Source organism: Syngnathus acus, chromosome 10 (assembly GCF_901709675.1).
Source record: "Syngnathus acus chromosome 10, fSynAcu1.2, whole genome shotgun sequence".
NCBI lineage: Eukaryota > Metazoa > Chordata > Actinopteri > Syngnathiformes > Syngnathidae > Syngnathus > Syngnathus acus.
Window position 1 is genome coordinate 8,132,464 of NC_051095.1, and position 25,976 is coordinate 8,158,439.

At 42.2% G+C, this 25,976-nt stretch overlaps 3 protein-coding genes across 9 annotated transcripts; 1 reads left to right on the forward strand and 2 right to left on the reverse strand.

Moving 5' to 3' along the window:
• Nucleotides 1-856: 856 nt before the first annotated feature.
• Nucleotides 857-17,567, forward strand: arhgef6 (Rac/Cdc42 guanine nucleotide exchange factor (GEF) 6). Of its 3 annotated transcripts, XM_037263142.1 has the most exons (22): nucleotides 857-1,178; nucleotides 2,214-2,297; nucleotides 5,130-5,214; nucleotides 7,135-7,256; nucleotides 7,362-7,572; nucleotides 7,673-7,725; nucleotides 7,972-8,066; nucleotides 8,202-8,297; nucleotides 8,550-8,672; nucleotides 10,409-10,547; nucleotides 10,628-10,687; nucleotides 11,058-11,204; nucleotides 11,663-11,749; nucleotides 12,390-12,471; nucleotides 12,585-12,700; nucleotides 12,994-13,173; nucleotides 13,898-13,918; nucleotides 14,782-14,878; nucleotides 15,025-15,111; nucleotides 15,177-15,276; nucleotides 15,503-15,557; nucleotides 15,887-17,567. In XM_037263142.1, the coding sequence occupies exons 1-22, from the start codon at nucleotides 1,014-1,016 to the stop codon at nucleotides 16,019-16,021; spliced, it is 2,340 nt and encodes a 779-aa protein (XP_037119037.1). In that variant the 5' UTR covers nucleotides 857-1,013; the 3' UTR covers nucleotides 16,022-17,567. The 3 variants fall into 3 exon arrangements, with proteins under 3 accessions (XP_037119037.1, XP_037119038.1, XP_037119039.1); XM_037263143.1 differs by lacking the exon at nucleotides 13,898-13,918; XM_037263144.1 differs by lacking the exons at nucleotides 857-1,178; nucleotides 2,214-2,297 and adding an exon at nucleotides 3,698-3,963.
• Nucleotides 17,568-17,828: 261 nt separating this feature from the next.
• On the reverse strand, nucleotides 17,829-20,356 carry cd40lg (CD40 ligand). Of its 4 annotated transcripts, XR_005099299.1 has the most exons (5): nucleotides 20,051-20,356; nucleotides 19,675-19,699; nucleotides 19,320-19,403; nucleotides 18,139-18,568; nucleotides 17,829-18,043 (listed from the first exon to the last, which is right to left on the reverse strand). XR_005099299.1 is itself a non-coding variant. In XM_037263155.1 (4 exons), exons 1-4 carry the CDS (start codon nucleotides 20,246-20,248, stop codon nucleotides 18,192-18,194), a joined length of 681 nt encoding a protein of 226 aa, XP_037119050.1. In that variant the 5' UTR covers nucleotides 20,249-20,356; the 3' UTR covers nucleotides 17,829-18,191. The 4 variants fall into 4 exon arrangements, 3 of the variants coding, with proteins under 3 accessions (XP_037119050.1, XP_037119049.1, XP_037119051.1); XM_037263155.1 differs by having other exon boundaries at nucleotides 17,829-18,565; XM_037263154.1 differs by having other exon boundaries at nucleotides 17,829-18,568.
• Nucleotides 20,357-21,292: 936 nt separating this feature from the next.
• tmtops3a (teleost multiple tissue opsin 3a) lies at nucleotides 21,293-25,533 on the reverse strand. Of its 2 annotated transcripts, XM_037263146.1 has the most exons (5): nucleotides 25,086-25,533; nucleotides 23,442-23,770; nucleotides 22,140-22,373; nucleotides 21,888-21,890; nucleotides 21,293-21,742 (listed from the first exon to the last, which is right to left on the reverse strand). In XM_037263146.1, exons 1-5 carry the CDS (start codon nucleotides 25,456-25,458, stop codon nucleotides 21,503-21,505), a joined length of 1,179 nt encoding a protein of 392 aa, XP_037119041.1. In that variant the 5' UTR covers nucleotides 25,459-25,533; the 3' UTR covers nucleotides 21,293-21,502. The 2 variants fall into 2 exon arrangements, with proteins under 2 accessions (XP_037119041.1, XP_037119042.1); XM_037263147.1 differs by lacking the exon at nucleotides 21,888-21,890 and having other exon boundaries at nucleotides 21,293-21,721.
• Between the last annotated feature and the right edge of the window lie 443 nt (nucleotides 25,534-25,976).

Consider the following 25,976-nt stretch of genomic DNA (forward strand, 5'->3'; position numbering starts at 1 on the left):
AGTCCAGTTTGAATCACGCTTGTTCTTAAGTCACTTTATTCCAAGAAACAATTTTATATGTCCGGGTTTAGTCAACAAAAACTGTCAACAAAGACATCTAAGTCTCATGTAAGTGTGAACAATGTGCAAAAACAGCTGCTTTTGTGTAAATTATTACATTTAAAGCAAAAACCTGTTTCATCACCCGATAGTTTCAAACCCAGAATCCTTAAAGATGAACTACTACCGCCCTAAACATACATACAGATCTGGTCTGTAGGCCTCAAGTTTAGTTGGAATATTTTGTGTATTTTTCCAAAATTTGCTGATACATCAAGCTTCGCTTCCTGGTCTGACAAGTTGCGAAAACACTGCAGCAAATACCAGCAGTATAGTGGTGCCTTGACTTACGAATGACCCCCAACTGGCGTTTCGGTTACAAGTCTTTTTTTTTTTTTCCCCTATGTGTACAAGCCACAATTTGAAATCTCATATCTCTTCAAATAATTCACCTCTTGTGTGAAAATTATTTTTATGCATTTCTGTGCCGAAGTGCTGTTAACCATTGGGGCGACGGTGTCTGTTGTCCTGGAATTTAGTGACCGGATGCTATTTGTGGTTGTGGTGGCAGCTAGCCATCCGGCATCAGTCCTTAACACGCATGACCTGGTGCATGCATTGTTGTATGAGTAGAGTCGTTGAACATATACATGAGGTGTGACAAACTGGTGTCACAAACATACTTCAAGCTAGTGAGTTTTCCCTTTCGGTGTGGACCAGGCGATCAGCCAGCTCATCCAGTTAAAACAAGCACCACTGCACTTCTGGTCTATTGTTGAGGTGTCTGCTTACCAGCAGGGGTGATCATCACTTTTGGCATGTAGTAACACAGCCGGCCCCCACCCCCACCTCTCTGACGCCTCTTGCCGAACTTCAAGCAGAAGTGCGGGGTTACGAGGTGCACCACACGCCAATAAGGAACCAGACCACCGGAGGTGGAGGACGATCCAAGATAATGCACGTCTGACGGCGCCATGAACCCCGAGGAGCAGACCGTAACGTGGTTGATATCGCTGGGAGTGCTCGACTCCCCCAAGAAGAACATTGCTGACCCGGAGGAATTCTTGAAAGCCTCGCTGAAGGATGGCCTCGTACTTTGCAAGCTGGTCGAGAGGCTTGTACCCGGTTTCACTGCCAAGGTAGAGAAAGGGTGGGGTGGAGGGGTGATAAATTGACATAATGTGATCCGATAGTAGACGAGAAGGGAGGGGTTTTATATGAACACAGACCATATTGAAACTTGCCGCCCATATTAAAACTTGCAAGGAACTTTTTGCTTTTAATGACGTTGCTTATGAGTCGAAGCTAATGTGCAACATCTGCTACAATATTGCTAAGAAATACTTTGATGATGTTCCGCATTGTCGACGCCACTTTTTGTGCACCAGTGTGAACAGAAGCCGGAAGAACTTTCTTTTTTTTCTTCTAAATATAGTGAAACAACGCCGTATGTATAGTTACTGTGTTTAATTAACGGCGATGTGGGTTTATTTTAAACGTAGAAGGCCAATAGATGGCAAAGTTGATAGTTTGCGGACAAGCTTCGTCACTTCCTCCTTGAAGGTTCTTCCCGGTTGCAACTTCGACCTCTTGATTGGTAAAGTTGGCGACAAACTGTAATATGGTGTCAAACAGGAAGTGCGTAACAATAATACCGAAACATCGCTCAAGGTTTTTTTTAATGTAGAAAAAAAAAAGGTTGTGTTCAACGGGCACAGGAAAGTGTTGGGTGGCTTTGCAGGATTAATCAAGCCTCATGCCTCGCTGATAAATAATATTAACAGTAGTAAAATAATCCATGGACAATAACGTTTTGTTCCACCGATTATCTTACATCTATCAGTTTTGGCATATTATTTGTGGTATGATTGACTCCAATTCGCGGCATCTCAGTTTTCGATCAGCAATCAAACTTTACCATATAGTTTATTTTGAAGGTCGTGCAAGTAAGCGGATGTTTACATCTCAGCGTTAGCTTGATGCTGATGTCATCAATGGCAATGTTTCGACGAAGAGGACGCGGATTGACTCCATATTTCATAAACTCGCATTCCTACGACCACTTCTAACTTGACTTTAATGGCATTAGCTTCGAGTCACTTCTGCCAAAAAGTATTGCGTACCCCCCGCGTTCAAACGTGCTGATATTTTCTACCCCGTCTGTTTGTGCTCAGTACTGCCCGGACCCGAGAACAGAAGCCGACTGCATAGGCAACATTCGAGAGTTTCTCAGAGGATGCTCATCGTTGAAAGTGGAGGTAAGTTTGCGACGAAACGTTGCCACCATGTCGGCGTCGACTTATTAGCCTTCTAAGCCTGGTGCATGTTTCCCATGAGTGGACTTATTAGACCCGCTTGCTTGTGTTGTGATCCGCTCAGCCTGCTTGGACTGTATCGGGTTTCTCAGCACGTCCGTCCATGTGGAGCGAGCCACATAAACAGCTGTCTGTCAGGAAGTAACGAAGTACAAATATTTCGGACTGTATTTTATTAGATTTGTCAGGTATCAGTACTTTATTTGGGTACTCATTTTTTACCTACTTTTTACTTTTACCCCCATTAGGAAAGCACCAATACCACTTATTTTTTTTTAAGAGCAGAACTTCCATAATGTATCGCAATTGTGATAAAAATTGTTATTATTTTAGTCAATTGTTAAAAAAAAATGTCTGTCTCCGTTGGAAAATACAAACAAGGTTTATCGTTTCGGTTCCCAGTTGCTAATTTTAGTTTACAGTCTAAAAACTGTCAGCTTCATCTAAAATAAACATACATGAGGAAGATATACGTTTTATATTCATTAGCTAATTTAGCTTTTTTAAATGTGTGCTGTGGGAAATTATCTGATTTCACTGTGGTCTGAAAGTTATGTACATCAACTCTTCATTTTTTAGTAAATTATTATTTCAGTATGAAGTGTTTCCCTGCCTGTATGGACTGAGCCTTCCCTCAAACTCGCCAATAATTCAAATCTCCCAAATTATGTGTAAATAAGTAAATCTGCAAACCCTGAACCACATATACAGTAAGAGAAGTTTTACTGTGGATCCTTTACTTTTCGTTTCATTTATTGAACGTGTCGTGGTGTTATTTCCAATATAAAATGTGTGACTTGATAAAGATAAGATAAAATAAATCGCATTAGATTAAAAGCAAAAAAAACAAGCAATGGGATGGAAGTAGTTGATGTAAATAATAAGGGCTGTCGTACAAGTTGTAATGCAATGAAATGTCCTGGTCTTTCATTGAAGAATGCTTCCATTATCATAGAGGGAATGTGTTGCAGATGTTAGGAGTGTCTTCTCCCCCGCTGTGTGCCACACTGCACACGTCCTCTACAATTTTAAAGCTAATCATGCTCTGGTCTTGAATCACATCATCTGCTTCGTGCCAGCCTTACTCATTTCACAGTGGCGTGGTGAAACGCCCGATGCCCAGCTGGCTTGTTATGTTTGGGAGGTGCCCCTCAGCCCATAATTAGACCTTGTGAAGCCAGCAGCAGCTCATGGCCAACCAGCTTGAGGCCCTCAAGACAGCCCTGCCCATCCTTTGGTCACTGACGTGATCACGTCTTTTTTTTTTTTTTGTCTCGCCGCCGCAGCAAATAGTGCCTGTTTATCCATTGCCTGCACAAAGAGGCGAGTCATACTGTTTTCACTTCTGCACTAACACGCCGAAAGAGGAAGCGGCGTGAACTGCTCAAGGCCTCTTGCTCCATTCCTTAGCCGAATGGGATTTATTAGCGTGTATGACTCTGTGGTCATGGCAGGACTTGAATTCTTGTAATGTCCGATAAATTAGGACACTTGCCTTTTCACATTTGCGCATCATATGATACCCTGCGGATACGTTTGACAACTTTTTGGACGACCCGCCGTGTTGTGCCGCTTGACTTGCATGAAGGTATCACAAACGCAAACGGAGGTGAGTAAATGCGATGCCATGTTGGATTTTTTGGTGCAAAGGAGGCAAAAGTATTCACACTCTTAAGTAAAATACTTATGTAACAAAGGCTTTTCCATAATTTTCCATTGCACTCAGTGTATGTGTTTGAGAATGAATTGGCAGGTGTGAGGTGCCAAATGAATTAGTTTGTTACTGGTTCTCTATTGTTTGTCAACATTACTCAATGTGAGGTAGGCCTTACAGTCATCATGCCAGATGAGTTGGCGTATTTTTCTCGCAAATAATTTCGGTGTTGTTTTCATGCGTTAAAGAGGAAGTCAACCTCCAAAAAGTTCTTGACAGTATAATGTTGTATGTACCCCACTAGCCTAAACACTGCATTGTGATTAATATTGTTTTTGTGGAATATGAGTTAAGCAGCAGAATCCACCCATTTTTAGCCATCTCAGAGGCGATCGTTGTGGCATTTGCTGTCGACTACAAATCGACAGCAAGCATCTCCAGTTGGTCCAAAATGCTGCTGCTCACTTCTTGATTGGTACTCTTAAGAGAGAGCCCATAACGTCAGTGTACATTTTAGATTTCCCCCCCCACCCAAGATTCTGCTTCACCCATCCGCGCCTGCTAGGTGCCAACCAGGCACTATTAGAGAGTTACCAAGGACTAAGCGAAGGCTCAGAGGGGATGGAGCTGTTTCAGTTGCCGTTCCCCCTCTTACAGATGCGTTGAGTATGTTTATGACCTGAAGAATAGTTGTATCAGAATTGAACATTTTGCTTTCCTGTTTGTGCGCATAAGGAATTCTTCTGTGCAGGTTGTGATGATGAAGATGGGATGGCTTTCAGACATAACAAGATTGAAGCGGTGCCACTCAAACGCTATATTTAAGATGTTTTATTTAAAATGTGAAACCCTAGGCTCGGAAGGAAATGAGATAGCTGCCTGAAACGCGGCACTGCGTGTGTGTGTGCAGTGAATCGTAATGATGTCTGGCTGTTTGATAGACCACTAATTCACAGAATATGGGTCACGCTTCATGTGCCACTGGTTATACGCGTACGGCCGAGACTCATTCAAATCGTGTGCGTGTTCAACTGTGCATCCAATTATTGGAATACGACACCCTGTTTGTAATTGTGACACACATATTTGATTTGTGTTTTTTTTTTTGGTCTTGTATCCAGGGCTTTGAGCCTGAGTGCCTTTACAGTGGGGAGAATTTCGGCAAGGTCCTGACCACATTGCTGGCCGTCAACTTTGCCACGCAAGGTAAGAGCTGCCTGCGTCGTCCTTCCGTGACCTTCCAGCATCCCGCTGCTTCGCAAACAAGGCCGCAGTGAATTTACACCATCGATTGCCTCAACTGTTTTTCCACAATTAATCAATTATTCATGTGGGCTGTATAATTGTGACAAAACTAAAATGGCACAAAGGTCACAGTGACTTCTTGCAAGGTGCTGCTGCTTTTTAATGGACTTTCCTTCCTCAAGAAACAGTCATTTGTGAATAACGGGACTCACTTTTCGATGACCTTGACTGCTATCCCACGTCAGGCGTGTGAGCCACTACTTGGTGACATAACTATTATGTTAAAATCAATCTAGGACTATAGTTTGTCCCGCAGTAAAAGTCGCACCGATCCAAAAATGCATTAAGAAGAAAGGAACATATAAGTCACTTCAGAGTATAGGTGTCATTTTGGGGGGGAAATGTAGTTGGCAAAATAGGCATGGCTACTGTTAATAGGTTTGTGAACAGGATAATAACAGTTAAGACTGCCACTTCAATTCATTTCAAATTCTATGAAGTCAACAGGACTGGCAAGAACACGCACACACACACTGTTTGGCATTCCTCGACTTCGTTGACCGAATTGGCGGCTTTGGTGACACTGTACTGTGTTGTGTAGCTTACGCAGCCATCATCGCACACTCCACAGGGAAACACTCGTCATCGCAAGGTTTCAAATTGCACTGCGGCAAACTGTGCCACTTGGCGGGTTAAGAGGCAACAACACAATCTGTGTTGCTCAATTTGTGTCATGCAACATTTGATCAAGCTGATTGGCTTTCCTGGCAGAGGCCAGCTGGTGTGTGTTTGTGTCCTGCTGGGTGCCATATTTGCCTGCTGTGTTTGATACAAGACTAATATCCTGCTCTGTTCAAATGAGGGCTTGGTGTTACACGGAATCAGTAATGTCAAATTTAATAGCGCCTTGTTACAGAGACAGAGAGAGGAACACACATTTCCATTCTACTTCAATGGTGCAACTATTTGCTGTGCTTTGGGGCTAATTGCTCCACGAGGTAGAACTGGTCTCTGCTCAATTTCTTTCCTCAGCCTCAATGTTATTTTGTCAGCGCTTTCTTGTCGGAGAAAATCTGCTTCCCATGCACGTTACTGAGTGCTGCTGCACACTCATACCGTAGCTGAAGGAAAACATTCGTTCAAAGACATACTGTCTGGTTTTCCCTTGATCGGGGGACAGTGATAGTGGAGATGCGTTTCAGTATCTGGAGCTTGGCCGGCAGGCTACAGACGTGCTTCAAAGCTACCCATTGTCCACTTTTGACAGAAGTTCGACAAGAAAAGAAACAACCGAAATGCTCGGAGGATACATAAGATACATTTTAATCATTCGTCTTGTAGAATCCGCTAGTTTGGTGTTTTGATTTTTCTGTCACTCTGATTTCTTTTTCATATGTATACCAAATATGTGTTGCAAACTTGAAGTGCATCAGTCACGAGATATGTTGGTTGATCCAACAAAAGAAGCCTCTGTCTTCTCTCGTGGGATCATTCTTTTTTAGCCAGTACTTACTCGGAACGGCTGCACCGTTTCTTTAGGGAAATAGCTTTCAGTTGGCTAACCGGCAAATGTAGGGATAATTAATAGTCTTCACTTCGCCGAGCAGGAATATCTTGGGAATATGGCAGGAAGTCTGAGTACCTGGATTAAACCCACACAAGCACAGGGAGAAGATGCAAATTCCACACAGGATGGCTGGAGTAGGGATTTTCACTGAACTCTGTCTCACTGTGAAATGCTCACACGTCTTGGACATCAATTCATCTCATTAGACAGAAAGTCAGACGTCGTGTCAAGACAGTTTGACCCTCACCTCATGCCTAGAGTTTGAATAATACAAGCAAGCAAAATAACTAGGGCTGCATATTGTGTGTCCACAGACAGTGCTGCAGAGAGGTCATGTCCGCAGCCGGGCACCCAATCACTTAGTCCGACGGCTTCCTCGCACACAATCTCCTCTGCCAAGTCCAAAGGCTCTCTGCGGCGACAATCCAAATCTGCGGTATGTTCTGCATCCTTGTTCTGGATATTTGAATTTCCGTTATAATTTCTGGATGAACCTAAGAGGTGAGTGACTTTCTCCTATATGAAAACACCCACTTGACAGGAGATGTCAGAAAATGGCAGCGGCAGCAACGGGCAGCTGATAGTGAAGGCCCGCTTCAACTTCAAGCAGAATAACGAAGACGAGCTGTCGTTCGGCAAAGGCGACGTCATCGTCGTGACGCGGCAGGAGGAAGGCGGCTGGTGGGAAGGCAGCCTCAACGGAAAGACGGGATGGTTCCCAAGCAACTACGTGCGCGAGGTCAAGGCCTGTGGTGAGTCGGAGTGACTCGAGTTTTTATTCTTAGGGGGCGGGTGTGATGACAGTAATTGGGAATGATTGCATTAAGATCATTGTCAATATCTCTCCTGTAGAAAAACCCGTGTCTCCTAAAGGAGCTCAGCTGACCAAAAGCTACTACAGTGTGGTGAGTTTACAGCAAAGATATATTAGATGGCCATTCATTTTTTTTAAATGAATTAATCCTAGCAAAAGTCTTTGACCTGGCTGCCCTTAAATTGCACCCATTACTCTGCAAACTTCAGTAAAAATACATTCAATTCAATTAAGCATATGATGAATTGAAAATATTCCTATAAAATATCAACAATAAAGTATATTTAGCAAGTTAGTCATGAATGCCCGGCCACCGTGCCTGTTTTGCTTTTTTCAGGTAGTGCAGGACATCTTGGAGCACGAGCGAGAGTTTGTCAAAGAGCTGCAAACGCTGCTGAGTTGTTACCTGCGACCGTTACAAGGCAGCGACAAGTAAGCGAGTTCTCAGAGGCTTGTTCTCACCAGATTAGATTTAGCCAATGAACCTACTTCTGCCAGCTTTTGTCCAGCCTAGTGGAATATTTGGATGCCCCTTAAGTTACGTTACTGTTGATTGACTGTCTGCAGGCTGAGTAGTGCAGACAGCACCACCCTGTGTGGAAACCTGGAGGAGATCCTCACCTTCCAGCAGGGCCTGGTCGTCTCTTTGGAGGAATGTATAAAGTAAGTCACCGTTTATTGATACAGTTCATTCTTAATGATGACCTCATTATCACTCTCTACATTCATTTATGACAAAATTCAAAACACAAACACTTCAAATGCAAGCTATTTTTTTTAACCGCTTTCTCGTTGCCAGAGCTCATCTTTATAGAGAAATAAAACACGGACGTCGCCTTCGGTTTTCCTCTGTTTGTTCTTTTTATTGCTCTCCCTTGTCACGCCACTCGCCTGACCTTGACATTGTCATTGCAGAGTTCCAGAAGGCCAACAGCGGCTGGCTGGATGCTTCTTGAATGTGATGTGTCAGATCAAGTCTCTTTACCTGGCCTACTGCTCCAGCCACCCTTCAGCCGTCTGCATCCTCACAGATCACAGGTCAGTGACCAATGTATTTTTCTACACTGTACATACGCATTTTCCATGCATTTACATACATAAACATTTATTCACTGTACCCATCTTGGAAAAAATATTGGAAAATTGAACTTTTTTTCAAACGATCTGTGGAAGTTCTGATCGAGTACATGGTATGAGTTCATTTCTAGCAATCTAAAAATAATGTTTATATAAAGCACAATACTGTAGAGCTTTTTTTTCTTTCCAAAACAAGCTCCCAGGTTTTTGTTGGTGTTTTACGGAAGGCTGAAATACGTAGGTTCCCATTGGCATTTCCAATCATTCCAATGGGGAACGATTATTTCTGATCTCAGTATATCTCACTGAGATGCATGGTAGGGACAATATTCGAAATATATATATATATATATCTGCACTCCAGATCTTCACTGCTGCAAACCATCGCTAACTGAAGGCTTAATTGTTGATCTTAAGTGTACTTTATCTCATTAGATATGGACGGTTGCAGTGTGACCTTCGGCCACTAGGTGTCGCGCTTTTATCCTTATGTCTTTGTGACAGATGATTTCATTTCCACTGGTAAAAAAAGATGCCATTTTGAGGACGTTAAATCAAAGTTAAATTGTCTCAACAGCAATTTTTACCCATAAATAATTGAGGAGGGCCCAAAACTAACAACCTGTTTTATATCTAAATAATGTAAAATAAATGAAGAACTTAAACTGAACAAGAAAAACAAATCAGAAGATTAAAATATTGCATGTCTGTATTCGAAAAGTATAAAATATAATCTTTGATGTAAGTCATATTTGTGCGATTTGTAAGAAAATGTCGAGGATGACACGTTCGTATACTAACGTGATGTTATGTCTTTTGAAAGCATAAAAGAGTGATTCACTTGTTCTTTTCCGCCATTGTCGTCAACAACACCACTGAAGTTTTTTGATTGTGATTAAGGGATATATAAATACATTTGAGATTGAAATTTGAGTTTTCCACTTCATGCCACGTGTGGTACTGGGGAGTGTTATCTTGGTTATGCTGTTTAGCCACATCAGAGGTTATGAAGTTGTTCCGTAGGCTCAAGTAACCATAAAATGTGCATAAGTCACAATGTTTTTCCGTGAAAACGTTTTCAATGAAGGATTTCATGTTACTCGGGTGTTTTCATTCCCACAATCTATGCACATTTTCCTTAGAAAGTGGAACCTTGAGTTCAGGAAAAAACATGTGTTCCTGGAAATGCTTTAATTGTTGACATATTGTGAGCGTTGTTTCACAATTTAAAAGTGTTCACAAATGGCTTCATAAGTGCTCTCTGACTTTCTTCGGGCAAAATATACAAATGGAAAAAAATGACAGCACACTTAAAACCCACTTGTCACACTCTGATTCATATCACAATCACACCGTTTTGGCGCGCCATGCTACTGCCAAGTATTGTTACCATGACAACCAGGTCACAGCTAAGACATAGAGAAGCTACACACAGCTACTCAATGTTGCCAACTTGGCAACGATGTAGCTAAATTTAGTTGCTTTTTGACCCTTTTGACAACTATTTTAAAATTTTCCAAATATGATGATGTTACTGGAGCCTGGATCAACACTCCACATCCAGACTGCAACCAAATATCCACCACTAGCTAACAAAGCTAGCTGACTAACTTTCAGCAGTTACTGTCCTTTTGTGGCAAAAATATCAGGCTATGAAAAAATGAAATGACATGAAGGCTTGTGGGTTCCTCCCCTAGCGAGGACCTTGACAAGTTTATGGAGAGCCAAGGCGCCAGCGCTCCGGGCATTCTGACGCTGACCACCAGCCTCAGCAAGCCCTTCATGAGACTGGACAAGTACCCAACCCTGCTGCAGGAGCTTGAGAGACACGTGGAGGTAGAGATATCATCGACATAATTATGTCTTCCTGCAAAAATATCAACCTCACGTGTACTTGATCTATGTCCTCACCACAGGAAGCCCACCCAGACTTCTCTGACATTGTAAAGGCCACAGCGGCGTTCAAGTGTTTAGTGGTGAGTGTGTGAGAGCATCTTTTATTTTCTGCATGAGGCTCAAAAGTCACTTCTTGATTTCTCCATGGCAAATCCATTGCGCAGGAAAAGCATTTAGCATTTATTTGAAATTAGATATGGGCTCCAGATTGTGCTACCAACTTCAACTGATTTCAAGTTACAACAATTAATTAATTTCTAAGTGCTTTAAAATAGGGAGTTAGGTTTCAGTTGCTGTTAAAAAGTTTGCCATGACTTGGTTTTTGTTTGGGGAAAAAAAAATATTTAGACAATGTTTTTCTTTAAAAATTAAGTACCACCAAATGTTTCATGGTACTGTGGGTTTTATTTATTTATTTATTTTTACTTATCACTTAATTTTTCTATTTAGACGCAGTGCCAGGACCTGCGAAAGCGCAAGAACCTAGAACTGCAAATCTTGTCGGAACAGGTGCGCGGCTGGGATGGAGACAGCATGAAGAGTCTGGGTCACGTGCTCTACACGTCCCAAGTCCACATGAGGACTGGCTCCAGTGAGGTGAGCGAGTGGTTGAAGAGCCGTTAACGATCCCACAGTTTGCTTCAACATCAAGTGCGAAAGCCTCCAAAGAGAACTTTGTGGGTATCTTCACAAAACAGAAGCCCATGAAAGAGCAACATCGCCTTTCTTGTGGGTTTTCTTTGTCAGGGTCTGGTTTGATGAGGGGCTTGGAAGAAGATAGCACAAAATGCACGTTTCAGTGTTTACCATTGCACTAGTCATAATGTTGACGTTCTCCACCGCCCTCAACATATTTCACTTCCCTTTCACATGCAGACCCAGCTAGCAGTAGCTTTTGTGTTAGAGTTTCATTAATGCACAGTGATCCCAGTGAGATTAAAAAAATAGTAAAATGCCAAAATAAGTACACATAATTAAAATATAAAATACAGTTACAGTAATTGGTATTCTTTGTGCCTATGTGAATGTTCATTTAAGGTTTGCGTCTCTTTCAGGACAAAGATGAGCGCTACATGATGCTTTTCCCCAACGTGCTAGTGATGCTCTCCACCAGCTCTCGCATGAGTGGCTTCATTTATCAGGTAAAATCTGCTCACACAAAAGTCATCCGCAAAGTTTTCTTTCCGGCGTGCGTGTTTATTTCACTTGTGCAACAGTATTTAGTACAGTGGTGCCTTGGCAGTGAACTTCCCCTATTCGCTTCACAACAAGCAGTACTTGCAGGTAACGGAAACTTCTTCGAGTTTAGGTTTCATGCCAAACCAAACATAAAACAAAAGTGAGTTACACCATTGTGTATTTCAAATGACAATGGACTCATACGTTGAGGCACCACTGTATTTTCAAAACAAGAATTGACTGTTGAATATCACGTGCTAAAAAACAGAAATAAGCGATGCAAGGCTGAGTTTTCCAGATCAAAAGTCGTAACGCTAGTAAAAGTTGAATGCAGGCAAGTGGATTAGTGGTAGAAAGTGAAACTGAGTATCGACAGCACTCCAATACTACACCACCAGATACCAGCATGTCTTCTATTGAAATTTGCATCTGGCTATTATTAGCTGCAAATGCTCATGATCTTATTCAGAGCTAGAAATCCACAAAATTCAAAACCTGGTGCTTCTTTGGTCATGTCAGATCATTTTCATTTTCTAGGTAGTCCCTTTTCTTACTGGAAACGAGAGGACATATCATGATTTCATGTCTAATATCTTTCCTCAGGGACGACTGCCACTGCCGGGCACCACTGTAACGAGACACATGGAGGATGCAGACAATGCACACTTTGCCTTTGACATCACAGGTTTGAATGTTGTGAAGCGCCGGAGCTGCACTTCTACAAAAGAGACACGCATTCCTAGAAGTGGATGTGGTCTCGTTCAACTCTTTGTGCTAAAAAAAGCGTGTGTTCTGCAGGAAGCATGATGGAGCGTGTGACGGTGTTTTGTAGTAGTGCCCAGGAGCTGCAAGAGTGGCTGGAGCACCTGCAGCCGTTTAGTAAAGGAGGCAGCCCTGCAGGCACCATCCTGAAGGTTTGAGCTTGAGAAACTGTCAGGCCACCATTTAGATGAACTCATTATCACTATGACCACTTTCTGCATTTTTTTCACCGCAAGCTATTTCAAAACGGATATTCATCAAATTCTGAACTCGGATCAATGTAAATTACTCCGAGTCTTGTCTGTGAGAAATGCATTGTAAATAAAGTAGTATTACTTAAAGGTTAGCACATGCATTCAACGTAGCACGAAATAGATCCTACACAAAACCGAAGCATGGTGCATAAATTCTTCATGTACCTTTTGGATTTGCTTCCCCCTCGCAGACGGTGGAGGGCAAGCCACTCAGCATGGTGGGTGCCCCCACTCACTTGTCCCACCTTGGCAGCTTCAGCGCCGTCAGCCGCGGGCCCCTGGAACCACCAAAGATGAGCAAGCCCTGGTCACTCAGCTGCCTGCGTCCGGCACCTCCCCTCAAGCCCTCGGCCGCGTTGGGTTACAAAGAGGTAAGAGGTTGCAGAGCAGGGAGGACAGACTTTGGTGCTCACCGGCCGCGTATAAATTTTTAAATCCGACTCATGGGCCAGGCAATTACAAAAACAAAAAAAGTTGAAATATGTATTTAAAATTTACAAAGATATTTATTTTAATAGTAAGATAATAATGTCTATTTTAATGAATTGATGATATAAATGACACATTTAATAAATAATGCAACAAATTAAATTGTTTATTTAAATAACAAAGTCTTTGCTTTCTTGTTTTAACTCATTTAACCTTTTTTATTAATAAAATAAGTAGCTGTTTATAAATAATATAATTATATCACAAAGTAAAAATGTAGATTTTTTTTTCTTAATTTGCACCTAATTTACTGGCCTTTAAGCGTATAGATTTCTTTTCTGATAAATAAAAAAAAAATACGAGCAAAAACCTTTTGCAGCATTCACATGAAAAGAATTTCTCTCGCATGTCCTACTTCTCTATTTGCATGACCTCCGTCCGTGATGCAAGCAAACTGAATCAGGTTGAATCCACAGACGGCATGCTTGAGTCTTACGATGCATTGCCCTTCTCTCCATCCCTTCACCACCATATACAATCGAGCAACGAAAAAGTGGAGGGTGTTTCTGTGGTGTGGAAATGTTTGACTCTATTATCTCTGCATCACACCTTTCTCCTGTCATATTTTCACGCACTTCTTTTCTCTTTCCCCACCGTCTTCTGTAGAGGATGTCTTATATCATGAAGGTAAGGTTAGAGTCCTGTGTGTATGTAATTTTGGGGAAGGGGGGTGGTGTGTGTAAGCAAGTGTGTGCACCCAGTTGCTGAAGTGGCATAACTCCTCCTTCCTCAATGTGGTTTCCTGTGAAAGCCTGCATGTGTGCTGCGCTCTTTATTTTCTGCACGAAGCAGGCCTAGACAATAATGATGGTAGCCCGAGGAAAGATGATAGAGACCATAGAGACATGTTCAATCAAAATGTGTCTCCTCCTCATTAGCAAGCGCTATATAAAACCAATCGTTTGGCGGCACGCTGTGTACCACACAAAACATAGTCCAGAAACGAGAGCAGTAGTTTTCTTATTCTAAAAAAAAAGTAATAAATGTTTTTGTTTTGGTGAGGTCGGAACAGATTATTGCCGTTTCAATTCATTCGGTGCGGAAACATATCTGAGATAAGAGTGTTTTGAGTTGTCAGCGGTGTCACGCAACTAACTCAATCGTTGAGTCAGCAAACTTTCTACAACCAAAACAGTCACAATGTTTACTCCTGCTTCCTTCCCATTGCTTTGCCAACACGTCCTCCATTGTAAAGCTTTTGTTTTTGGTTTTTCCCCTGCCCTGACGCCTATGAAATGCCTTTGAGTAATGACACATTGTAGTAAAATCAATCCCACATTTCCTCAAACGCGTTTTAGCCGTAGGGCGCAGGAAAAGGTTTTACCAGGGTGCGTTTACCTGCCCGCTTTGGTCACTGCTGTCGCCGTGCACTTGCTGCCTTTTCATCCTTTGTTAAACCTCTGAGAGATTGTGCAATACTGATTTGATTTGCAGTCTTGGCTGCTTTTTTGGGGCGAGACCCACCGACTGCCTTCCGCTTGCTCCCGCAGGACTCCAGCAAGAGTCCACGGCCCATGAAGAAGTTCCTGCCTGGAAACAGAAAGAAGGAAAGGAAGCCTTCGGATGACGAGGTTCACATGAGAAGAAGTAGGACTAAAGAAAATGACAAAATTTGATATTTTCATGTTTGATGTCGTTGAAGTGGAACATAACCTGTTCCGACAAGTTCATGTCACTTCCCATGTTAGAAACAAACATGCTAAAAGCGGAGATAATGGGTGAACTGTGTGTAGGCACGGTGGCTCTGGAGGAGGACGCTCAGATCCTGAGGGTGATCGAGGCCTACTGCACAGGGGCCAGCCTGCACTCCACCAGCACACGTTCGTATTCATCTTTTATCGCCACACTCTTACCTTCTGCTGCATCAAAGTGTCTGTTTGTGTAGCTGTGCGTAAGGACTGCGTGCCTCAGGTGCTCCTTCCCGAGGAAGAGAAGATCATTGTGGAGGAGATGAAAAGCAACGGGCAGACGGTCATTGAGGAAAAGTAAGCGCATATTTGCATCCTAGCTTCTCCCAGAATTTACGTAAAAACAGCTTTCAGTATAATGCACTGCAATTCTTCCCCACTGCAAAGTCCAACCACCAAAAATATAACATAATATAATATAATACAGATTTATTTAAGGGTGCATTTTACGCTGGTTTTGCAGATATACCCAGTCCCTACTCAAAACCGGAGGCTGTAATTTATTGTTATTTTTTTCTTCCAGGAGTCTGGTTGATGCAATGTATGCTTTAAAGGATGAGGTCCATGAACTGAAAAAGGTATTTGCCGCTTTAATTGCATTGCTTTAACAATATGATTGATTGTGGTTAGTGGTGGTAGGTGTACTTTTTCTCAACAAATTTTCCCCAATGGGAAAAATGCTAAATACATTCATGTGATCTAACATGGGATTATAATAATTGTACAGCACCCCTTATGAAAAAATGTGTTTTAACTGGAAAGCAATTTTTTGAGACAGGCAGTATCACGATACTCGCAGGCATATATTCTTTATCCTTTGTGAAACATGACTAGTATCACTAAAGCCTGACAGATTAATCATCCCGACAATTTAATGCCATCTGTCATTTCTTGCGTGATGTGGCAGGAGAACAAATGGATAAAGCAGTTTCTGGAGGAGGAGCAGAAGTCTCGCAAAGAGCTGGAGAGGGTGGTGAGGAAGCTGGCCAAGCAGAAGAACGACTGCACGTGGGACGACGGAGGCGGCGGGGGCGCCCACTGAACACAGAACAAGCTATGTGTGTGTATGTATGTGTGTGTGTGGTTGTCTTTTATGCGTGCGTGTCAAAGAATGTCTTCGAAGAGTTGCCCACAAAGCCACAGAATTTCAGAATACATACATATAGCTGTTAACAGTTAATGTTTTCCAATCTTTCTTGAGCCAAGGCACATATATCGGAAATCTCACGGTACGTCATTAAACAAAAATGCCCCCCCCCCCCCCCCCCCATCTAAATGAAATCTTCAATTCCTTCAACACCAAGATGGTGGCAGAGCACTGCATATGTCTTAATGAAACTCATCTCCCTTAAAAAATGTCCCCCACCCACAAACAAAAACAAAACGTGATTTTTGTAAAGGATGCATTGCATGTCTGCAACCACACACGCACGCACTCGCATTTTCACGCTCATGGCCTGTTTCACCGGACGCTACTGTGAACTTTTTTCAACCAGAAAGTGGAACAAAAAAAAAAAAACAAGGTCACGGCAGCCTCCGCTTATTTTTTTTTTTTTTAATGCTCAAGTCTGAACAGGAAGCTATCGGGTCCACCGTTGAGTGCTTGTTACCATTTCAACTGTTTCTCCCCCTTTGCCATCATTTGTTTGTTGTGCAGCCAGGATGTTGATATATTAAGCTCTGTACTGTACATATAGAGTTTTAAGTCATATCAAAGTTCTCCCACCCCCATCAATGTTACATGTGACTCATAAAAAAGCTGAATGTTTGATTTCAAACATTCACGCAGCTTTTTATTACAGGTCATCTGTAGCATTGTAAATATATTCAAATATTAAATAAGATAATCACATTTATTGATTAATGCTTAACAAGCTGATGTGCATGAAAAAAATGCTCATTTCTAAAATATATTTTCATTCATGCATTCATTGTTGTTTGGGTTTTTTAATATTTTATTTATTTATTTGTGGCGTCACTCTGAAATATTTTCAAAGCACAAATTAAATTTAATGGCTGAAAGTGTTGTTTTGAATCCAAATTGTAAGTCTTCCTTGTTGATTTGTTAGCCCAACCCTAAAAGTGCCTCCAGATGAGGTTATTTTTTGAACTAAAATCATATTGCTTTTCTGGGTTTTTTTTAAAAAAAATTTCAGATGTCATAATATGACAATGAGAATACAATGAATATATATATACATATATGAGAATAGAAGAAAGCAATAATGTAGGGTGAATTGCAACTTTAACATGGCTAACAAAAAAAAAGGTGTACAGTTTTGCTGTGCGGGTTCCAATTTTCATCTTGTAATAATCATTGTCCTATGGTACAAGGCAGTGTGCGTCTTGCTCAAGAGCACTGCGGCAATGTAAATGCAACAGACAGGCACTCTACTTCCTGTATACTGTTTTGAATAGCTTAAAACGTCTGCAGCCTCACTCAGCACTTCACTGCGGCGGGAATTTTCATCTCACGTCAAGTCTGCTTTTAAAGGTTCTATGCAATTATTATAATTATTGTATTGTTGCATTTTTTCTAAGCACTCTGTATTTTATGTTGTCATTAAAAATTTCATATTCCAAGCGTAGTTGGTTTTACTCATGGAAAGTCAAACTTTTGTTTTCCATGTTCATGCAACCTCTAATTCTATACAGGAAGTCCAAAACATCATGGAAGGTGTTGCAAATAGATGACACACACTAAACATGCATCCTGTGGTATGTAATCACTTTTTCCAAACGGTTCACACGTGACCAAGTTGTTAAAACAAATTCAATGTAACAATTCACAAAACACCAACCTTTCTAATTGTATATTTATTATTATGCTTGTAGTGGTGGAATTCCAGATTGCAGTCAGTAATACCACAAAACCAAAAGGCTTTGTCTACAAAGTAAAACAGGTGTGTTTATAATTTGTTAGTAATTAGAAATTATTTAATGTGGTTTCATTTTTAATCACAAACAAGTGCCACTTTAACAGGAGTGTGTAGACATTTTATAGAGAAACGGATTATTTTGCACTGATCTCTTAATTCTTTCAGAGCAGATTAAAAAAAAAAAAAAATCAAACATGACCCCTGAGTGCAAAAAAATGTGTCCATCAGCCCTGCAGTAACGATGAACAATAACCACAAAAGGACCATTCTCAATAATGTCCCAAAAGGTTTTTGTAATGGAATAAATTATGTTTTGTCCTCTCGTCCACACTATTAAAGTTTGTACATCCCAAAGCTGGTAGCCGCCCGGCTGTAGTCCACCAGTGACCGGTCCTCCACCCACAAGCTGAGCTGGTTCCCCCTCTCCAGTGACATCACCTCCCCCATGGATGCGGTGCACAGCTGGGGGTTGGACCCGGACCCCGAGGTGTCGAGGCTGCAGTAGGCCAGCATGGCCACCGTCTCCTTGGCCGACTCGCCACGCCTCAACTTGACCGCACTGGCTAGCGGCTTCACCGGGTCGGCCTTGGAGAAGGTGACCCTGGAGAAGACCACGTAGTCCCCAGGCTGCAGGGCCGTCAGCCAGCTGTTGTGGTAGTAGTTGATGTTGTTTCGCACCGAGTGTTTCATGTCCCACTGCAGGTTACCTGCTGGGGGAAGACATCAGCAAGTGTCATTCTCAAATTGGATTATGCACTTGGCAACTTTAACATAATAAATGTAAAAGTTTGACTTCTGATTTAGGTCATTGCCAGAGTCCTTTTTGTGTTTCATAAATCAAAATTACTAGTAACATTACTACTGTACTCGTCTATAACTGGGTTAGAAAAAAATTGCCTACTATGCTTGGTTTTTAAAAAGATTTAAGATTTAGAAATGGAACACGTACATTTACATAGGCATTGTTCTACTTAATGTGTATTTAGCCACCTTTAAACTTTTAAGGTTTGCAACTTTCATCTTTTAACCGTTAAAAGATGAAAGTTACAAACCTTAAAAGTTTAAAGGTGGCTAAATATAGTCAAGTGACTTGACTTTAATTTGCTCCCAGTGAAGCAAGTTCAAACAACATAAGTCTACAGTTGATGTTGTGGCAGAGTTGACCACAGACACGGTAAGAGAAATAAGATTCAAACTTACAAATATAATTAATATTCGGTTTAGTGAGAAGAACACATGTTTACAAAGCATTGTTGCCAAGACTGAACAGCAAATTTTGCCCATTTGTCTTGCTAGCACCGAGTAAGTTAGCAAGGTTTAGCTTTTTTAGCTAAATGTTAGCTGCTGAAGTAATATACTACTAATGGAAGAGAGAGGAAAAAATATATCAATCATTTATTTTAAGACGTGAAAAGGGGTCGAATTAGACCCTGATGATGACAGGAAGGGTAAGTTTCTTACATCTTGAGTCCAGTGCTGACAGGTCTTTTGGTTTTGCTACAATCATGCGGGCCAAGGTTCTGGATGAACTTTGCTGAGGAGCATCTAGAAGCAACATGAAATATTTAGTAGAGATTTATTATGTCTCCAGTCTAACCCAGTGATTACAAACCACTGTTTGTTGACAAATCCTATCTGTGCAGAACAATGAAATGTTCTACTAGATGGAGGAAGGTACAACAAACCTGTGTATCCATATGTTGCCATTCAACAACACTATAATATCTTTTTTGTTCAACTTAACACATTTCACACTTGATATTTTGAGTCAATTGACACGGTGTAATTGTAGTGAAGTTTTTCAAGACAAACATACCTCCAGATAATTGTGGCGTCGTTTCCTGTTGGGTTAAAAAGTAGAACGTGAAAGGTCAATTTGTGGTCACATTATGCACAGTTTCTGTATGAAATGAGCTGTGGCAAAGGGTATTTAAAAAAAAAAAAATCAGCAATACTACGATGGTTTTAGTTTATGTTAGGAATATGTATAAATGTCATTTACCTCTTAAAAGGACCTTTATGATAAAAATATAATTTATCTTGGCAGCAAAGCACAGAATTGCATAGCCTACAGAGTAAAGCTGTCAACTAAAGACCCGGGAGCCACATGCGACCCACCACATTATTTTATATGGCTCATGTACAGTAAAAGTCTCTCCAACAAATTAAAACCATTCAAATGAGTCTTTTACCGTTTTGCCTGTGTAGTATAGGAAGATGAATCCCCCCGCCGTCAGCAGAAAATGCAGCACGACGACTCCAAGAAGCGAGCGAAGCAAGGTCTTGCTGCGGCCCGCGGACGAGGCCTGAGGCTCGACGAGCACCTGAGAACGGCGTGGGGGCAATGGAGGAGGGAGCGATGCCATGCTGCTGTGGTACGTGTTGATCATTATTGATCATATCATGAAGAGCAGTGCAAAGTGGCATTTCGGGTGTTTGCCGCTGTGATATGTGGAGCACGACTGCAGCGTCATTTTCCCTTCACCTCCTCCTCTTTGCTTGCTCATTCGCATTTCCTCTCAAGGTGAGAAATCAAGTTGAAATCTTTCTCTCACGATAGGGTTGACCTCATTAACCACCGAAGGACTGACTGTGACCTAAAGACAATGTAGCTGCCAGGGGTCTTTTCATGTTAGCTACTGGCTTTCTAAATGTCTATTACAGAAGAATATTAGGTTTATTTTGTTTCATTTGCTGCTGTCATACCCAAATTCCCGCTGCAGGGCTGGCTAAAGTTCATCTTATTTCGATCAGTGATTAACAAGGCTCCTGAGTGGGAGTTTTTTGTCATCATTTGTAGTATCTCGGTGTCAAGGAACAAAACTGGTGAGTTGAGGAGCTTCATTTAGAATAAAGTAGTTTGCCATGATGCCGTGGTGCCAAGGAATTACATTGAAGTCAACTGGGGACCTTCATTTAAACCCAATGTAGTGCTTTTCTGCCATCTTTTGACATCTTTAAAGTGAGTTGATGAGCTACTTTTAGACAAAAGTAGTGCTTTGACTCCGGAATTTCCCCCTGGGTATCAATAACGCATCTATCTATCTATCTATCTCTATCAAGCAACTACGCTGAAGTCAGTTCAGGAACTTCATTAAGACTGAAAGAGTGTTTTGTTACCATCTGATGGGATCTTAGGGCTGAGGAGTTATGTTGAAGCAAGTTGAGGAAAAAAGTAGTGCTTTGCTGTCATCTTCTGGGATTTAGATATCTAGAAACTATGTTGAAGTGAGCTGAGGAGCTTCGTGGTGCTTTATTGCAATCTTGCGGCATCTCGTTGCCAAGGAGCTGCAGTGACATGAGTTACGGACACTTTAGACACTTGACAAACAGTCAAGGTTTTGGGTTCCAATCTCCCTTACCCTCACAAATGGTGGAGCCCAGCGTGTATTGAAAATGAACTTTGAGACACGTTCTAAAAGAAAGACATTTTGTGCGCAGAAAAGTTTTATTGTTTTAGCTATGAAAATAGGTATATTGTAGCCCGTATACTACAGTCAATGACAGTAAAAATTCATTTTTACTTTGAGCACATTTTAGAGTCTGTACTATGATGAGTACTTGCAACTTCTCACGCCACTGTCTTTGTGCGTGTGGAGAGGATTGGCGTTGTTTGTTCACAAATCAGACAATCTGCTGAGTGGTCATCTTTCGAGAGTGAGGGGCGGCTGCGGTGTGTAGCGGACAACGAGGGCACGGCGGCTGCCACCCAGGCCGTGGTCGGTGGTGCCGCTGAGCGGGCGCCGCCGCCGTATACCGGGGAACAAGTCGCATAACCTCTGTGACTTCGGCCTGGGCCGCATCTCTTGGACCGACAGCGGTTGGGCTTTGCACTTCACAAAGTCCACCAGACATCGGGAAAACTGGAACAAATAAGTCACCAGCTCAGTGGCCTAGTGGTAGAGTGTCCGCCCTGAGACTGGAAGGTTGTGGGTTCAAACCCCGGCCGGGTCATACCAAAGACTATAAAAATGGGACCCATTGCCTCCCTGCTTGGCATTAAGGGTTGGAATTGGGGGGTTAGATCACCAACTGATTCCCGAGCGCGGCACCGCTGCTGCTCACTGCTCCCCTCTCCCCCAGGGGATGGATTAAAATCACACGGGGATGGGTTAAATGCAGAGGACAAATTTCACCACACCCAGGTGTGTGTGTGACGATCATTGGGACTTTAATCTTTAATCTTTTAATCAACTTCATTTACCAGAATCGTCTTTGTCGTCGTCTTCATTGGCCATGATCATCATCATCATCAATTGCGCCCCTAGTGGCGGCTCTCACCTGGTTGTTGAAGAAGATGTAGATGATGGGGTTGATGACGGTGCTGAACTTGGCCAGGACGGAGGGCACTACGCTGGTGGAGGGCGTGACCAGCCGCGAGCCCCCGAACGTGGTCATGAGCGCCACCACGCCGTAGGGCATCCAACACAGAAGATAGCACGACACCAACATTAACACCATCCTCAGGATACGATGCTCCCGGCGGCCAGCTGTCAGGGGCTTGATCTTCCCCATCTGAAGAACAAGAACGTGTCATACAATAATCAAGCATAATATTCTCCAACTTTTGGGGTTCAAGTTCGTACTCGTGATTCCGGTTCTGTGTGTCAAACCGGTCAGTGCTCCTTAAATCCCTTAAACAGTTGTAGAATAAAAAAAACGTTTTTTTTTTAAATAAAAATCTCATTAATTATTTGGGAACAATATTTTTATAGATATGATCAATATTTGCTATCTTGCTGCAATATATTTTTCCTCCACCTACAATGTGGCAGCATGTCAACAACTGGCTTTTTCTGCCATCTAGTGGTAGTTGAGTCAAGTATCACGTTACACTTCACCTTACTGTGTTCCTTATTAATTTACAATCAGGGTTCCTTTCGATGCAGCAAGGGATTAGATTGTCTGAACCACATTGCATTAAGTCAAAAGATTATTTAAATTAAATGTTAAAATTGTTTATAAACAATTATTTCAATGATCATTTTTTTCTATGGATTCGGTTTCCAAAAATAATGGGCAGCATTGTTTAGTTGCGTGACCCAGATATTTTTTATATTTTTAACCCCAGGTGTACCTAATAAGGTGTCCAGGTCAGTGGCACGATAGAAAAGCAAACAAGCTCTGATGCCGTTGAGGAAGGAGCCTAGCGGAAAATCTACAGTCTGATTGCCGTGTTTCTAAGAAAAGCCCGAGGCTGAGGACTGAAGGCTCTCGGTGCATAGAAGCCTGAGCCTCCATGCTGTATAGTAATCAAGTCTGCAAAGACCCCCGCCACCTTATCCCCTGACTCCCTCGGGTGAATACGCTTTTGAAAAATAGAGGCGCTTAGATAAGGGCAGGTATCCAATAGTAACCGTCCTAAGAATAGCTCAGGGGTGATTCACTGATGCTGTGCCGATTGACAAGTCTTCATTAGGAACTATTTGTGTGACTGGGGGATTTATGTAAGACGCAAGGAGTCACGCATGAGTCACCACCAAACCAGAGGGGGGTCGCTGACCTTGAAAATGCAGGCAGATGCTGATAAATGTACTCAAGTACAGTAACCTGGTACTCTTGAATGAGCGTGTCTGACCTCACCCGTCTGATGGTGAGCAGGATGCGTCCGTAAGAGTAGACCATAAGAACCAGCGGGAGTAGCAGGCAGAAGATGAAGAGGCACAGCACGTAAGAGATGCTGCCGGTTGACTGCAGGTGCCACTGGACCGAACAGGTGGTCCCGGGACCCTCAGGCCCGTAACTGCTCCAGCCTAGTAGCGGAGGCAGCGTCCAGAAGAGGGCATAGAGCCAGCAGCCCCCGACACTCAACCAGGCTTTCCGGAAATCCGATATGTCCGCTTGGGAAGAATGCAGCACCGTGGTGTAGCGCTCGTAGGACAGGACGGATAAGGACACCAAGGACACGATCCCTGGAACAGAGGAATCATGTGCTTTTAGAAATGCTGCTGTTTTGGTTAGCGATGGAGTCCAAATGGCCTTAGTTGATGACAAAGACAACACTGAGATCATTACACTTCCTGTTGTGAAAAGAAACAAGCAAAATTCGAACCGGTCACCAGCTCCGCAACATGCTGGGTCCTGCTGGGTGGCTGTGGCTCACTTCATTATTTAACAAAATTGGTAGGAGGAGTCAAAAGATTACGCGTGATTTGCAGATGGGGCGAGTTTGCTAGCAAGCTAATTAGCTAACTTTCCATTTAACTATTTGTCTTGGGGAAATCAAAATATTCCTTCTCACTGTGCGTGACTTGTGCAAGTGCATGATTGCAAGAAAGCTAGCTAACGAGGACGTTCATCGAGGTTTTGACTGATGGTTCTATGTTCAGGGCCATTATTTCACTTTTTAGTATCACTTCATGGTTTACATCAGTCACTACGATAGCTGAAAAACTTAAAAAGAGCAAGGCAAAACGCCCATAGAGCTATGTTGGGTGCCATTTTCAGTGGCCCCCTTGGTGAGGTATCTTTCAGGGATCTATTCTTGGACCGCTTATCTTCTCATTATCGTCAGGCTGCTGCTTTAAGACTTTGATGTTGCACTGACGCCAAACATTAAGAATATATCTGAATTAAAGGTCCTGCCACCACAGGTACCTCAGACGAAGCACCAGAAGATCACAAGTTTCTCGTCATAATCACATGACGGTATACTGCAGACAGAACGCAACAAATCAATCACCAAATATTTACAACCTGTGGATAATTTTTGTCATAGTAACCTTGTAACATAACCAGAATTCTATTGTATAGACCAGGGATGAGAAAAAATTGGTAGACTAGAGGGTGGGGTGGGGTGAAAACTATATCTAAAATGTGTAAAACTAGTATTTTGAACAATACATTTATTTCCACTCATTGTAAAATTGTCTTGTATCGGATGAATTTCATTATTTATTAAATAAAATATGTAAACATAACATTATTGTTATATGTAAAATTCGACCTTATTGTATGTCATTTATATTTACAATAAATCAATGAATAATTTAAGGAGATAAAATAATTAGCAAAGCTATGGTAACACAATAACCAATGAAATTTATTGACAGTGTAACTCCTTCAGTATTCAATATTTCTTACTGAAGGACTTTTGCTAGTCTTTTATTTTCTTCATAAATATCAAAACTTAATATTTGAGGACAGTTCACCGACCGAGTACAATAAACCGAACTCCACGTACTGATTCCCCAAAGTACCTCGTAAAAGTTGCGTGTCGATACTCACCAAAGAAGGAGTTTGCAAACCCGTACCATCTGCACCCGAACTCTCCGATAAGCCAGCGTCCTTGCAAACTGGCGGCGAAGCTGAGCGGGGTTCCGAACACGCACACCAGCACGTCGCTCAAGCTGATGTTGAGCAGAATCACGTTAATGGGCGTCCACAAGCACCTGAACCGGGCGAAAACCAGCAGCGTCAGCGAGTTGTTGACGATGCCCGCCACCAGGATGACGCCCAGGCACACCGCCACCACCGTGTGGCCGCTGCGACTCAAGCTCCCCGAAGCGTCCGGTCCACGCGGAGTGTCGTCCGGAGGACCCGGGGAGAGGCTGCTATCCAAGGTGCTGAAGTTGCTGGAGACGCGGATGTGGACCACCATGGTGGGTGGATGGGTGGTGGTCCTGCCGGTGTAGCTCAATGCTCACACACTTGAACGTGAAAGAGACGAGTGTCACTTTCAGTTGTGCAGCCCTGTAATGTACATGACGCGCACGCACGCACCGGCTCCAGCATTGTTCCATGAGTGATCAACTGGTGCGTTTAAAAAATAAAAATAAAAAAAATATGCAAGCAAACATTTCTGCAGAAATCTTTTTGAGCTCATTCATAATCTGGATTTTGTGATGTGTAATTTAGTGTATATTAAGTAATGATGACGAATTAAGGTTTACTTTTGCAGCAGTTCGATTCTTTCCCATTTACGTCATGGCTGTAAATTACATTGCATGGTAAAATTTGGAATGGACAAGCTTTTCTAGGTCAAATAAAAATAGGGAAATATCTCAAAAACCTGATATGCTCTGGGAAAAAAAGGAAATACATTTTTGAAGTCTGCATCAAAAATCTAGTTTGGGATACATTGTAAAGCCATCTCCTCTGTTTTTTCTTACTACAAAT

Bases quoted from the DNA above. Each gene is read 5' to 3' on its own strand.
- arhgef6 (XM_037263142.1), top strand. From the start codon at position 1,014: ATGAACCCCGAGGAGCAGACCGTAACGTGGTTGATATCGCTGGGAGTG. The intron at 5,215-7,134 runs GTAAGAGCTGCC...GTGTGTCCACAG, and splicing joins CGTCAACTTTGCCACGCAAG to ACAGTGCTGCAGAGAGGTCA. The intron at 10,688-11,057 runs GTGAGTGTGTGA...TTTTCTATTTAG, and splicing joins CGGCGTTCAAGTGTTTAGTG to ACGCAGTGCCAGGACCTGCG.
- cd40lg (XM_037263154.1), bottom strand. From the start codon at position 20,248: ATGATCAACACGTACCACAGCAGCATGGCATCGCTCCCTCCTCCATTG. The intron at 19,700-20,050 runs GTAAAAGACTCA...TTAACCCAACAG, and splicing joins TATACTACACAGGCAAAACG to GAAACGACGCCACAATTATC. The intron at 18,569-19,319 runs GTAAGAAACTTA...GTCTTCCCCCAG, and splicing joins GTCAGCACTGGACTCAAGAT to CAGGTAACCTGCAGTGGGAC.
- tmtops3a (XM_037263146.1), bottom strand. From the start codon at position 25,458: ATGGTGGTCCACATCCGCGTCTCCAGCAACTTCAGCACCTTGGATAGC. The intron at 23,771-25,085 runs GTGAGTATCGAC...CCTCTGTTCCAG, and splicing joins GTTTGCAAACTCCTTCTTTG to GGATCGTGTCCTTGGTGTCC. The intron at 22,374-23,441 runs GTGAGGTCAGAC...CTTGTTCTTCAG, and splicing joins TCCTGCTCACCATCAGACGG to ATGGGGAAGATCAAGCCCCT.